Source organism: Bos javanicus, chromosome 14 (genome assembly GCF_032452875.1).
Source record: "Bos javanicus breed banteng chromosome 14, ARS-OSU_banteng_1.0, whole genome shotgun sequence".
Taxonomy (NCBI): Eukaryota; Metazoa; Chordata; class Mammalia; order Artiodactyla; family Bovidae; genus Bos; species Bos javanicus.
In genome coordinates this window covers 56,137,405-56,151,643 of record NC_083881.1, presented here as the reverse complement: position 1 = coordinate 56,151,643, position 14,239 = coordinate 56,137,405, and the positions used below count along the sequence as shown (strand labels likewise).

The window sequence follows — 14,239 nt, the reverse complement described above, 5'->3', positions numbered from 1 at the left end:
CTTCACTTCACTTCACTCCATTCTCCCCCATTACTCTTTGATCTGGCCATGCTGGCTTTTGTTGAATTCCCTATGTGCCATGCTCCTCTTGTCTTAAGACTGGACATAAGCTATTCCTTCTGATCAAAGTGTTCTTACCTCCTTCTTCTAGTCTTATACTCTACCTATTATACTCTATCTGATTTCTTAGAATTCTGCTGAAAAGTCACATTCATACTTCAGAGAGCCTTCCCACCCCCCTTCCCGCCCCCACTCCCCATCCCCTCCCATTCCTATCCCCATACCAAAGTTTAAAAGAAAAAGACAACAAAAAAGCAACAAAATTTACCCTTGGTCTTTTAACTATGTATCCTCATACTATTGAAATACTTACCAATTGTGTTACATTTAAAAATTTTGTCTCTCCTAGAATGAAGAGAAGGCCCAGGCCTTTCTTGTTCTAGAGGGTGACATACTGGAGGAATTCAGTAATCTGTTGACTAAATGAATTATTAGTAGGATTAAAAATGAACATTAGGGACTTCCCTGGTGGTCCAGTGGCTAAGACTCTGTGATCCCAATGCCATGGATCCAGATTTGATCTCTGATCAGGGAACTATTGATGAGCCTCATCTAAGGGTGAGCATGCTGCATCTAAAGATTCCACAAGCCACGACCAAAAGAAAAAAAAAAAAAGCCCCAAAGATCCTGCATACTCAACTTAAAAAAAAAAAGAAGATTCTGCATGATGCAACTAACCTGGTGTGGCTAAATTATACATATACACATACATATATATAAGAATGTTAACAAATCATCACAAAGAAAGACTAAAGTCATTTTTTTAGTGTTGGAATGATTTTTTTAGTATCTTAGATGGTATACTTAACAGTATACTATTTGCTCATTTATAATTAATGAGTAGAATAAAAATTGTATTTTAGGGCACTTATAGGAAAAGAATATTATAGATTTTTCTTTCAGAGACTTAGGGTAACAAGAGGGTGATGGGAGGACCCTCAGGGATAGTTTTTGTTTCAATTTTTTGCAGGAGGGAGTGTCAGTTGACCTGTGTCTTTTAAGAATTCCATTGAATACCATCATTAATTTAAGTAATGGAAATTGTTAGTTCAAAGACTAGTGTGATTCTTGTAATAGGAAAATTTATCACATATTTATAAAAGACATATACTAAAACTCTTAGTCTTTATTGGGCTCTGTAAAAAAAAGTAGGTATATGGTTTATTTATTCAGCCAGTTGAAAGTTACTGATGTTTATTATTAAATATATAGAGGAATTTGCAGGTGGGAAAGAGAGTTGAAGGAGGGTATAGTCAAGTCAGGTCTCTTGAGAATAGGGGGTTTGGGCAGAGTATGGGTAGGATGCCTAGCACAAAGCCTGGCCTATAATTGGCATTGAATGAGTATTTGAAAAAATAATTTATTGAAAATGAGGGGATTTTAGTTGTATATTCTCACTGTCTCTACTTCTCTTTATTCAGTCGAACAACCACAAATTGGTTTCAGTACTCTATTAGTTCAGTAAAATTTCTAGAGAGATCTAATGCCCAGTCTAATGTATCTGTTTTGTACATCTATTACATTTGTCATTGCAGATCATTCCCTCTGAACAGTTCTTTTGTTGGTTTCTTAATAGCATTAGGCTCTCTTATTATTTTTCAGAACTTTGCTGCATTCTCTACATCCATTTGCTCCTTAATTTTTGATGTCCTCAGTAGTCCTTTCCTTAGCCCTCTTATTAATTTGTTATTGGTGATGATGAATCCTGAGTTCAATAGACTCCTGACTGATGCAGACATAGATGTTATGTGGTCTGTGAATGTCCTGAAATCATATGCAAAATTGAATGTGTGTGTGTGTTTTCTCTTTATTTATTTTTTTAAATGTATTTGTTTTTAATTGAAGGATTGGTTTCTACCAAATATCAACGTGAAACAGCCATAGGTTTACCCATGGCCCCTCCCACTTGTACATCCCTAAGAATTTTTTTTTTTTTCTTTTTTTTTCCTAAGAATGTTTTTAAACATGTACATATTTCTGGAAAAAGTTGGTTCAGAGGTTTCATCAGCTTCAAAGAGCTTGAAAAAGATTTAATGTCTTCTGTGGGTAATCATCTACACCTAGCTCTAATTACTGTATTAGTCTATATGCTAAATGACATATTAAACATATATTTCAGTACTTTGCGCCAGGCACTGTTCCCATTATGCAGCATTCTTAACTTGTAAAAAAAAGCAATAGAATACAAAGGTTAAACTAAACGGAACAGATCAAATATGGAGTCAGGTTTGTTCTTCCCTATTTTACCCTGCTCTCTTAATTTTTCCTCTTCTGGTGACTGAAGCTTCAGATTTTTTTTTCTCAGGGTCTCTAGGAGAAGTCTTTGACAGAGAAACATGTTCCCCACCCCTGTAATGGGTTATATAAATGAAGAATTAACCTGAGCTCCATTTTGCAATGTCCAGTAGAAACTGCTTTCCTTTCCTTTGCCCTCTCCCCCTAATCTAGGTGTGTTGGGCAATTTCCCAGTCCCTTAGCACATTCAGTCAGTTCAGTTCAGTCGCTCAGTCATGTCCGACTCTTTGCGACCCCATGAATCGCAGCACACCAGGCCTCCCTGTCCATCACAAACTCCCGGAGTTCACTCAAACTCATGTCCATCGTGTCGGTGATGCCATCCAACTATCTCATCTTCTGTTGTCCCCATTTCCTCCTGCCTTCAATCTTTCGCAGCATCAGGGTCTTTTCAAATGAATGGGTTCTTTGCGTCAGGTGGCCAAAGTATTGGAGTTTTAGCTTCAGCATCAGTCCTTCCAATGAATATACAGGACTGATTTCCTTTAGAATGGACTGGTTGGATCTCCTTGCAGTGCAAGGGACTCTCAAGAGTCTTCTCCAAAACCACAGTTCAAAAGCATCAATTCTTTGGCACTCAGCTTTCTTTATAGTCCAACTCTCACATCCATACATGACTACTGGAAAAACCATAGCTTTGACTAGAGGGACCTTTGTTGGCAAAGTAATGTCTCCGCTTGTTAATAAGACCCTTTTTTTGTAAATTCAGGTAGGGTCTATTATCATCTTATGATTATTTGTGTTTTCTTTTGTAGACTTTGAACTGTACATATAAAAGTAGTGAAAATCCCACGTGTTTCTCTTTTATTTATTCTCTAGAATAGCATATTGTTATTGATAATTTAACTCATGTATTCAGTAACATTCAATAACAACTCAAATCAGCTATTTAAATCTATACAACATGTGTGTCAGTAGAAGGAAGAAGGTAACTTTATATGAATATGTAAGATTTTTCAGAGGTAAGAGTAGAAAGTATGTATGTACCTGGTGAATTGGACAGTTCATTCTACCTTAACTATATAAAAAAGGGATCTTTTTTTTCTGATTAGGTACTCTCCCACCCCCAGTTATAATTTCTGCTTTTATCAAAATGCTGTTCTTTGAAATTCCAGAGTTCCCTATCGTATTATAACATGCAAAGTTGTTCTCTCAACTTTCATTGTTTGCTAGTGCCTTTGACCTTACTTTACATTATTCGTTTTATTCTTTATATATAAGCAAAAATTTCCTTTGTCTTAATTTTTCTGTGTTGATTTCCTTATGTACTTGTATTTTGTATGTTATATGGACTGTTGTAGTAATGTTTTAAGGGAGTTTTGTGATAAATGTTCCTTCAGTGCTGATAGCCTTATATATGATACCCTTATTATGAAAATTTTATATTCTTGAGTCAGTGGAGCACTTTGAATTTTTTGAGAGTTCAGTGTGTAATATTATTCAGTTTTCTGAAAAAATAATCCTTAGCTTTTGTCAAATTCCAAACATTGTAACCTCAAAAAATCATGATCCATAGTTGCCTGAAAGGATAGAGGATCTTTGTAGCAGATCAATGCCATACAGTAAAGATAGCTGTAATATCAGTTGCATTTTCAGTCTTCTAAAGGATCTGTTGCTCTTGTTAAATTGATTTTCCACTTTATGAAATTTGAGACACCACAGATTTTACATTAGTGTGAGTGTATTTTCTTTACACAAGGTGAAAGTTGATTTCATCTTGTCAATTTGTTTGACATTAATCAAATATTTGTATATATAATTGCAAGCTTATTTTTTTCAGAAATGCGAGATAAAATGAGAAAATGGAGAGAAGAAAACTCACGAAATAGTGAGCAAATTGTGGAAGTTGGAGAGGAATTAATTAGTGAATATGCTTCTAAGCTTGGAGATGATAGTAAGTTTTTAAATCTATTATGTTCATGCTCAGCACATGTTTCATTTACAGTTTAGTTTTTTTTTTTAATCCTGCCATTATGATTTTTCTGCTCTTAATATCAATCCATGATTTATTAATGTTTAAAATACTTCTCAGGAAGTCTGAATGATAACTTTTATTTTTAGAGGGACTTAAAATTATTGGTAGTAGTGAAGCTATCAAATAGACATTTTTGTTTTAAAGCTCACAAGGCTGTAGTCCTGGGCAGATCAAAAATGTATTTCACAATGAATCTTTTAAAACAGGAAAGTTATTAAATAATGACTTTTTTTTAACCTAGTAAGATATTAAAATATTATGCATTGCTAAAAATTTCAGGATGCTTTTTCCTTAATTCCAGATGTAATATAATAAATCACTTTTCAGTTGTAAATAATGTTCTTTAAAATATCAGAATCAAGAAAAATTCATTATCTAATTTCTGTTGTGAGATTTTTATATTAAATTCAGTTTTTTCCTGTTTGTGTATTTAGTTTGGATCATATATGAACAGGTGATGATTGCAGCCCTCGACTATGGTCGGGATGACTTGGCATTGGTGAGTATATTTTATGTTATATTTAATTTCCTTCACAAAGTATGTATAAGTAGTACGTGGCTTGTAGTGAATGCTTTCTGTAGCTGCTTTTTAGTGCTAGTCTTGAGTTGGTAGGACGGACTAGGTACTTTGGGACACATTATGTTTTATATCTTTTTAGCAATCCTGAAAAGTAGATATTTAGTATCCCAGTTTCACTGAAGAGGTTAAATTAGTTGGTGAAGGTAGTTTACTTAATAGGTGGTTTATACTATATTATAGAGTTAAACATATAGTTTAAAACAGATTTGTCTTTTGGGTTGTTAAATGGCTTATGTTGTACATAACATTAAATGTTGTTTTGAGATATTTTAAATGTATATCTTAAAATTATTAGAAAATCCTAACATGTACAGACGGAGAAGGCAATGGCACCCCACTCCAGTACTCTTGCCTTGAAAATCCCATGGATGGAGGAGCCTGGTAGGCTGCAGTCCATGGGGTCACTAGAGTCGGACACAACTGAGCGACTTCACTTACACTTTTCACTTTCATGCATTGGAGAAGGATATGGCAACCTACTCCAATGTTCTTGCCTGGAGAATCCCAAGGATGGGAAGCCTGGTGGGCTGCCGTCTATGGGTCCACAGAGTCAGACACGACTGAAGCGACTTAGTAGCAGCAGCAAAAACATGTACAGAACATGACTTAAAATACTCATCAGATCAGATCAGATCAGTCGACCAGTCGTGTCCGACTCTTTGCGACCCCATGAATCGCAGCACGCCAGGCCTCCCTGTCCTTCACCAACTCCTGGAGTTCACTCAGGCTCACGTCCATCGAGTCAGTGATGCCATCCAGCCATCTCATCCTCTGTCATCCCCTTCTCCTCCTGCCCCCAATCCCTTCCAGCATCAGAGTCTTTTCCAATGAGTCAACTCTTCACATGCTGTGGCCAAAGTACTGGAGTTTTAGCTTTAGCATCATTCCTTCCAAAGAAATCCCAGGGCTGATCTTCAGAATGGACTGGTTGGATCTCCTTGCAGTCCAAGGGATTCTCAAGAGTCTTCTCCAACACCACAGTTCAAAAGCATCAATTCTTTGGCGCTCAGCCTTCTTCACAGTCCAACTCTCACATCCATACATGACCACAGAAAAACCATAGCCTTGACTAGATGAACCTTTGTTGGCAAAGTAATGTCTCTGCTTTTGAATATGCTATCTAGGTTGGTCATAACTTTCCTTCCAAGGAGTAAGCGTCTTTTAATTTCATGGCTGCAGTCACCATCTGCAGTGATTTTGGAGCCCAGAAAAATAAAGTCTGACACTGTTTCCACTGTTTCCCCATCTATTTCCCATGAAGTGATGGGACCGGATGCCATGATCTTCATTTTCTGAATGTTGAGCTTTAAGCCAACTTTTTCACTCTCCACTTTCACTTTCATCAAGAGGTTTTTTAGTTCCTCTTCACTTTCTGCCATAAGGGTGGTATCATCTGCATATCTGAGGTGATTGATATTTCTTCCGGCAATCTTGATTTCAGCTTGTGCTTATTCCAGTCCAGCATTTCTCATGATGTACTCTGCATATAAGTTAAATAAGTAGAGTGACAATATACAGCCTTGATGTACTCCTTTTCCTATTTGGAACCAGTCTGTTCCATGTTCAGTTCTTACTGTTGCTTCCTGACCTGCATACAGATTTCTCAAGAGGCAGGTCAGGTGGTCTGGTATTCCCGTCTCTTTCAGAATTTTCCACAGTTTTTTGTGATCCACACAGTCAAAGGCTTTGGCATAGGCAATAAAGCAGAAATAGATGCTTTTCTGGAACTCTCTGGCTTTTTCCATGATCCAGCAGATGTTGGCTGTTTGATCTCTGGTTCCTCTGCCTTTTCTAAAACCAGCTTGAACATCAGGAAGTTCACGGTTCATGTATTGCTGAAGCCTGGCTTGGAGAATTTTGAGCATTACTTTACTAGTGTGTGAGATGAGTGCAATTGTGCGGTAGTTTGAGCATTCTTTGGCATTACCTTTCTTTGGGATTGGAATGAAAACTGACCTTTACCAGTCCTGTGGCCACTGCTGAGTTTTCCAAATTTGCTGGCATTTATTCACAAATTCACACAAATACACACAAATTCTTCTGTGTATTCTTGCCATCTCTTCTTAATATGTTCTGCTTCTGTTAGGTCCATACCGTTTCTCTCCTTTATCGAGCCCATCTTTGCATGAAATGTTCCTTTGGTATCTCTGATTTTCTTGAAGAGCTCTCTAGTCTTTCCCATTCTGTTGTTTTCCTCTATTTCTTTGCATTGATCGCTGAAGAAGGCTTTCTTATCTCTTCTTGCTATTCTTTGGAACTCTGCATTCAGATGTTTATATCTTTCCTTTTCTCCTTTGGTTTTCGCTTCTCTTCTTTTCACAGCTATTTGTAAGTCCTCCCCAGACAGCCATTTTGCTTTTTTGCATTTCTTTTCCATGGGGTATTTAAGTGAGGCCTGATGCATTATGAAAGTAAGTTGTAATTTAATTTTAATCAATTTTAAAGAAAAATAATAGCTATATTTTTAAACACTCATATGCTAGGCATTATTCTAAATGCTTTACATCATTTTTATTTTTATTTTGCATGCTTTATTTGATCTATATAATTATTTCTTAATTTGACTTGTTTCATAGTATCACTATATTTATTGTATAAATCAGGAAGCAGTGGTTTCTGTTTTGCAATCCTGACCTCTTTAGTGCTCTTTCATGCTGCTTCCTCATAAGCCAAGAAGAAATACAAAAAAACAATACCAGAGAGTAGAAATACCTGGATAACATATACAAGTCTAATGGGCATTGTCCTTTTCATTGTAATTTATGTTAGCAGTACATTTATTCTGGTGGAGTTGCCCATGATAAAAAATATTCCACAAAAGCTTTGTATTACCTTTAAAACCTATGAGGCATAGTCTTTTGAATACCAAAGAGGTGGCAGCTTATTTTTTGCGGAAGATTTTGAAATTATTTTTTGTATAGCAAAATGCCATTTGATAAAGTAGGAGATCAAGTGAGTAGATAACTTTTTTTGTAACAGTATTTTTTTAATGGTTCAGAATTTCAGCACAGTTAGCTTGACTGAACTAGTACTATGAGTTTTGCATGATATTAAAGAACTAATTGAACATCATTTTCAGTTTTAATTAACTTGAATATTTTTATTATAGAATTTACAGACACAGACTTTGAAGCTATACTGCCAAATAATATTAAAACTTATTTTCTTATGATTAATAATCTGTTCATTAGTTAAATGCATTTTTAATCACATGTTTTGGGGCACTAGAAAGGATCATTTTTATCATCCTTAACATTTCTAAGACTCTTATAATCCCTCATGCTCAATAAATATTTGATTATTTGTTTAGTTGAGTTGATGGGTGAATTATGAATATCTGCCAAAAGAAGATTGGTACTCCATTGATACTGTGTCTGTATTTTATGGCCTTAAATCAGGACAAGTATTGTGACAAGGTGATTGATTAATATATTATTTGAACAAGGCAAAATTAAAGTGTTAATAATATTTGATCGAGACTTCAGTGTACTACCAAAGAGCTTAATTTTTATCTAGAGACTGCTTATGCAGTAGTTAGGAAGAAAAGGCCAGTAAACTGTTGTAGTTAGTTAAGATGGGCTTGATTCATTATGGAAGCAGTTTTTAAGGAGGAGTGATATTATAGTATTCAAAGAGTTATTAGTGGATCCCATAATCTCATTTTCTTAGTTAAGAGTTTGACTAGTTTCTGAGAACTCACTATTGTCCTCACTATAAATTCACAGTTGTTCTTTCACTCCATTTTTCATTACTGATTAATTTCATTTATGTCATTAGATCTCAGTAATGAAATTATTTAAGAAGATACACTGAAGACTATGAAAGGCATTCCTTGTAGATCATTTAGTATATGTAGTGTAATTACTGTCCGTCAAGTCTTTTTATAATTTTTTTCTTTTTTAGTTTTGTCTTCAGGAGTTGAGAAGACAGTTCCCTGGAAGTCACAGAGTCAAGAGACTAACGGGCATGAGATTTGAAGCCATGGAGAGGTAACTGAATCTTACAAATAGTGTGATCCTGTTTTCAAATGGCAAACATGGGGTCTTAAATTTAGGTCCTCCTGCACCAGTGGCAGCATCATTAATTATGCAAGATCTTTTGCTACTCAGCTTCAGAACAGTGTCAGAGTACTTCTCAGCATCAATCCTCCAAGTTATTACTCTTAGATAGAATTTGACATATGACTTGAATCCATTTATCATCTTTGGCCTTGTGGAATGGGATATTGCTTTGGAGTAAGAACTGGCTTCATATCCTATTTCTAAGGATGTATTATCTATTGACCTGGAAAATTATTTAACTTCTTTAAGTTTTTTCAGTCTTATTCTTCTATAAAACAAGAATATTACCAGCTTTTCAGGGTTGTTTTGAGAATTAGTAATGATATATTTATAGTACCCTCACAGGCACTCAAAATATAGAAGCTATTATATATATATATATTTTTTTTTTAATTGAGATATAATTTATATAGGGACTAAGACTAAGGGGAAAATATGCTCAGTCATGTTTGAATCTGGAGTGGGTTGCCATGCCCTCCTCCAGGGGATCTTCCCAACCCAGGGATGGAACACAGGTCTCCCGCATTGCAGGCAGATTCTTTACCTGCTGAGTCACCAGGGAAGCCCGTAATTGATATATAACATTATATTAGTTTCAGGTGTATAGCATAATTATTTGATAAATGTATATGTATATTGTGAAATGATTACCATAATAAGTTGAACATCCATCATCATAGTTATAAATTTTTATTTTCTTATAAGAATGTTTAAGATTTACTCTGTTAGCAACTTTTAATTATACAACACAGTATTGTTAGCTATAATAAACCATGTTGTATTATGTCCCAGACTTAATTTATTTTATAACTGGAAGTTTATACCTTTTGACCACCTTCACCCATTTCTCCCACTCCCCATCCCCTCCTCTGACAACCACTAATCTGTTCTATGTATCTATGAGTTCATGTTCTCTTTGATTCTATATATAGGTGAGATCACACAGTATCTTTCTTGGTTTGACTTACTACACTTAGCATAACGCCCTTAAGGTTCATCCAGGTTGTCATAAATGGCAGAATTTCTTTCCTTTTTATGGCTAATATTATATTGTATTAATATATACAGTTAATCTTTGAACAGCATGGGTTTGAATCATGTGGATCCACTTAACACATAATTTTTTATTGATAGTAAATATTACAGTGCTGCACAGTCTGTAGTTGTTGAATCTGTATGTAGAATCTTGAATAAGGAAGGACCAAGTATATGGAGGGCCTATTCTAAGTTATATATATATACGGAATTTCAACCTGATGGAGATTTGGTTTTTAAACCTACGTTTAAGTTATTATGTATTACTTATGGAATTTCAACTGTGATGTAGGCTTTCCTGATCTCTGTATTGTTCAGGGGTCAAACTTCTTTATCTATTTATCTGTTGATAAACACTTCTGTTATTTCCATGCCTTGGCTAGTGTAAATAATGCTGCAGTGAACATGGGGCTTCAGATATCTTTTCAAGTTAGTGATTTTATTTCCTTTGAGTGAATACCTTAAATTGGAATTGACTTTATCAAATGGTAGTTCTATGTTAATTTTTTGAGGAACCTTTATATTGTTTTCCATAGTGACTGTGTCAATTTACATTCCGTCTACAGTCCAGTTCCCTTTTTTCCACATCCTTGCCAAGACTTGGTGTGTTTTGTCTTTTTGATAATAGTCATTCTAACAGGTATGAGATGATATAACATTGTGGTTTTAATTTTCACTTCCCTGATTACTGATGTTGAGTACCTTTTCATGTATTTGTGTGTCTTCTTTAGGAAAATGTATATTCAATTCCTGTGCTCCTTTTTACTTAGATTGCTTGTTTTATTTTTGCTGTTGAATTATATAAGTTCTTATAATATTTTGGCGATTAACCTCTTATTAGATATGATTTGCAAATGTTTTCTCCCATTCCATAGGTTGCCTTTTCATTGTGTCGATGTTTTCCTTTGCTGTGCAGAAGCTTTTTAGTTTGATGTAGTCCCACTTGTTTATTTTTGCTTTTGTTGACTTTGCTTTTTGTGTAAAATTCAAAAAATCACCAATACTGATGTCAGGGAGCTTACTATTTATGTTTTCTTCTGGAGGTTTATGGTTTTGGATCTTCTGTTCAGCTCTTTAATCCAGTTTGAGTTTTTCTATGTGGTATAAAGACAGAGATCCAGTTTCACTCAGCTGTCTAGTTTTCCAACATCATTTATTGAAGAGAGTGTTTTTTTCCTATTTTATATTCTTAGCTCCTTTGTTGTAAACTAATTGACCATATATGTGTGGGCTCTCTGTTCTGTCCCATTGATCTATGTGTCTGTTTATGTCAGTACCATATTGTTTTGATTACTATAGTTTTGTAATATAGTCTGAAATCAGAGAGCTTGATCCCTTCATCTTTGTTTTTCTTGCTCATGATTGCTTTGGCTATTTGAGATCTTTTGTGATTCTATACAAATTTTAGGATTGTTTTGTTCTATTTCTTTGTGAAATGCCATTGGAATCTTAAGAATTGCACAGAATCTATAGATTTCTTTGGGTACTGTGGATATTTTACCAATATTAATTTTTCCAATTCTTGAGCATGAGATATCATCTCATTTATTTGTGCCTCATTTATTTGTATCAGTTTCTTTCATCAGTATCTTAAATTTGCAATATATAGGGCTTTCAATTCTGATTAAATTATTTCTAGGTATTTTATTCATTTTTATGCAGTTATAAATGGGATTGTTTTCTTAATTTCTCTTTCCGATAAGATTATTAGTGTATTGAAACAACAGATTTTTGTATATTGATTTTGTATCCTGCAACTTCACTGAATTTGTTAGTTGTAACAGCTTTTGATGGCATAAGCGTTAATTGTCTTCACCTGTCTGGCAGTTTTGGATGCAGTGGCTTTCCCTGTAAGTTTAGTTGTCTGATGGATCTAAGAGTAGTTGGTTTATTATGTTTAGCTTTTTCTTGTGAGTATAGGAGTGATGATTTCCAGTCTTTATGTGCCAGACCAGGAACCAGAAATCTGAGTATCTTTTCATGCAGTTGTTGGACATTTATATATGTTCTTTGGAGAAATGTCTGTTCACATTTTCTGTTTTTAAATTGGATTAATTTATGTCTTTTTATTATTTAGTTGTAAGAGTTCTTTATATATAGTCTAGATACAGGTCTTTTATCACATATATTTGATTTGCAAAAATTTTCTTGCATTACATGGCTTGTCTGTCACTTGTTCAGTGATGTCCTTTGATTACAAAATGTTTTGATTTTTTAAAAGTTAAGTTCACTTTTTCTTTTGTTGCTTATCATTTGGGTGTTATTTCTAGAAACCATTGTCTAATTCAAGGTCACAAAAATTATACCTATTTTCTTCTAAGTGTTTTATAGTTTGGGTTTTTACATTGTGATCATTGACACATTTTGAGTTAATATTTTTTATGATATGAAGCAGATGCCAACTTTATTCTTTCTTTTGTAGATATCTGGTTGTCCTAGCACCAGAAAAAACTACATTCCCCATTGAATTGTCTTGGGCAATTACATCAGTTGAGTGTTAATTATGTGATTGTTTATTTCTGGGCTTTGAGTTCTGTTCCATCAATATATATGTTTATTATATACCACACTGTATTGAATCCAATAATTATATTGTAGCTTTGTAGTAGTTCTAAAATTGGAAAGTGTGTCCTTCAACTTTGTCCTTTTTTTTTAAAAGCTTATTTTGTCTGTTCTGAGTCTCTTAAGTTTTTATATTCATTTTATAGTCAGATTGTTGTTTCTTACCTTTATAACTTGGTGCTTTAGGTGAGACAGGGTTTACTTGTATTTCACTTGTATTTTTTTCTTGCAAGATTTATTGATACAGTTTTTCTTAACCCTTTTATTCCTTTGCTTTTGGCTTATCTGTTTTATCTATGTGTATTTTACTATCTTTGGATCTTCTAAGCAAAGGGCATGGATGAATCAAATAAAATAGTATTGCAGGTTCAGTTCAGTTCAGTCGCTCAGTCATGTCCAACTCTTTGCAACACCATGAATCACGGCACGCCAGGCCTCCCTGTCCATCACCAACACCTGGAGTTCACTCAGACTCATGCCCATCGAGTCAGTGGTGCCATCCAGCCATCTCATCCTCTGTCGTCCCGTTTTCCTCCTGCCCCCAATCCCTCCCAGCATCAAAGTCTTTTCCAATGAGTCAACTCTTCGCATGAGGTGGCCAAAGTACTGGAGTTTCAGCTTTAGCATCATTCCCTCCAAAGAAATCCCAGGGCTGATCTCCTTCAGAATGGACTGGTTGGATCTCCTTGCAGTCCAAAGGACTCTTAAGAGTCTTTTCCAACACCACAGTTCAAAAGCATCAATTCTTCGGCACTCAGCCTTCTTCACAGTCCAACTCTCACATCCATATGTGACCACTGGAAAAACCATATCCTTGACTAGATGGACCTTTGTTGGCAAAGTAGTGTCTCTGCTTTTGAATATGCTATCTAGGTTGGTCATAACTTTTCTTCCAAGGAGTAAGTGTCTTTTAATTTCATGGCTACAGTCACCATCTGCAGTGATTTTGGGGCCCAAAAAAATAAAGTCTGACACTGTTTCCACTGTTTCCCTATCTATTTCCCATGAAGTGATGGGACCAGATGCCATGATCTTCGTTTTCTGAATGTTGAGCTTTAAGCCAACATTTTCACTCTCCTCTTTCACTTTCATCAAGAGGCTTTTGAGTTCCTCTTCACTTTCTGCCATAAGGGTGGTGTCATCTGCATATCTGAGGTTATTGATATTTCTTCCGGCAATCTTGATTCCAGCTTGTGCTTCTTCCAGCCCAGCGTTTCTCATGATGCACTCTGCATATAAGTTAAATAAGCAGGGTGACAATATACAGCCTTGACGTACTCCTTTTCCTGTTTGGAACCAGTCTGTTGTTCCACGTCCAGTTCTAACTGTTGCTTGCTGACCTGCATACAGGTTTCTCAAGAGGCAGGTCAGGTGGTCTGGTATTCCCATCTCTTTCAGAATTTTCCACAGTTTTTTGTGATCCACACAGTCAAAGGCTTTGGCATAGTCAAGAAAGCAGAAATAGATGTTTTTCTGGAACTCTCTTGCTTTTTCGATGATCCAGCAGTTGTTGGCAATTTGATCTCTGGTTCCTCTGCCTTTTCTAAAACCAGCTTGAACATCTTAATGCCTTATGTATATAGTTTTCAAACTATAAAGACAATGTAAGTTTTCTAATAAAATACCAAAAAGACTAGAAAATCCTAAGAATTCAGATTATTAGTATCATTG

At 35.2% G+C, this 14,239-nt stretch overlaps 1 protein-coding gene across 1 annotated transcript in view; it reads left to right on the top strand.

Moving 5' to 3' along the window:
* EMC2 (ER membrane protein complex subunit 2) overlaps nucleotides 1–14,239 on the top strand; it is a 51,960-nt gene that overhangs the window by 1,932 nt on the left and 35,789 nt on the right. The window contains exons 2-4 of the mRNA XM_061439136.1: nucleotides 4,136–4,249; nucleotides 4,765–4,829; nucleotides 8,814–8,899. Coding sequence (XP_061295120.1) covers nucleotides 4,136–4,249; nucleotides 4,765–4,829; nucleotides 8,814–8,899 — 265 coding nt within the window. The remainder of the gene's footprint in view (nucleotides 1–4,135; nucleotides 4,250–4,764; nucleotides 4,830–8,813; nucleotides 8,900–14,239) is intronic.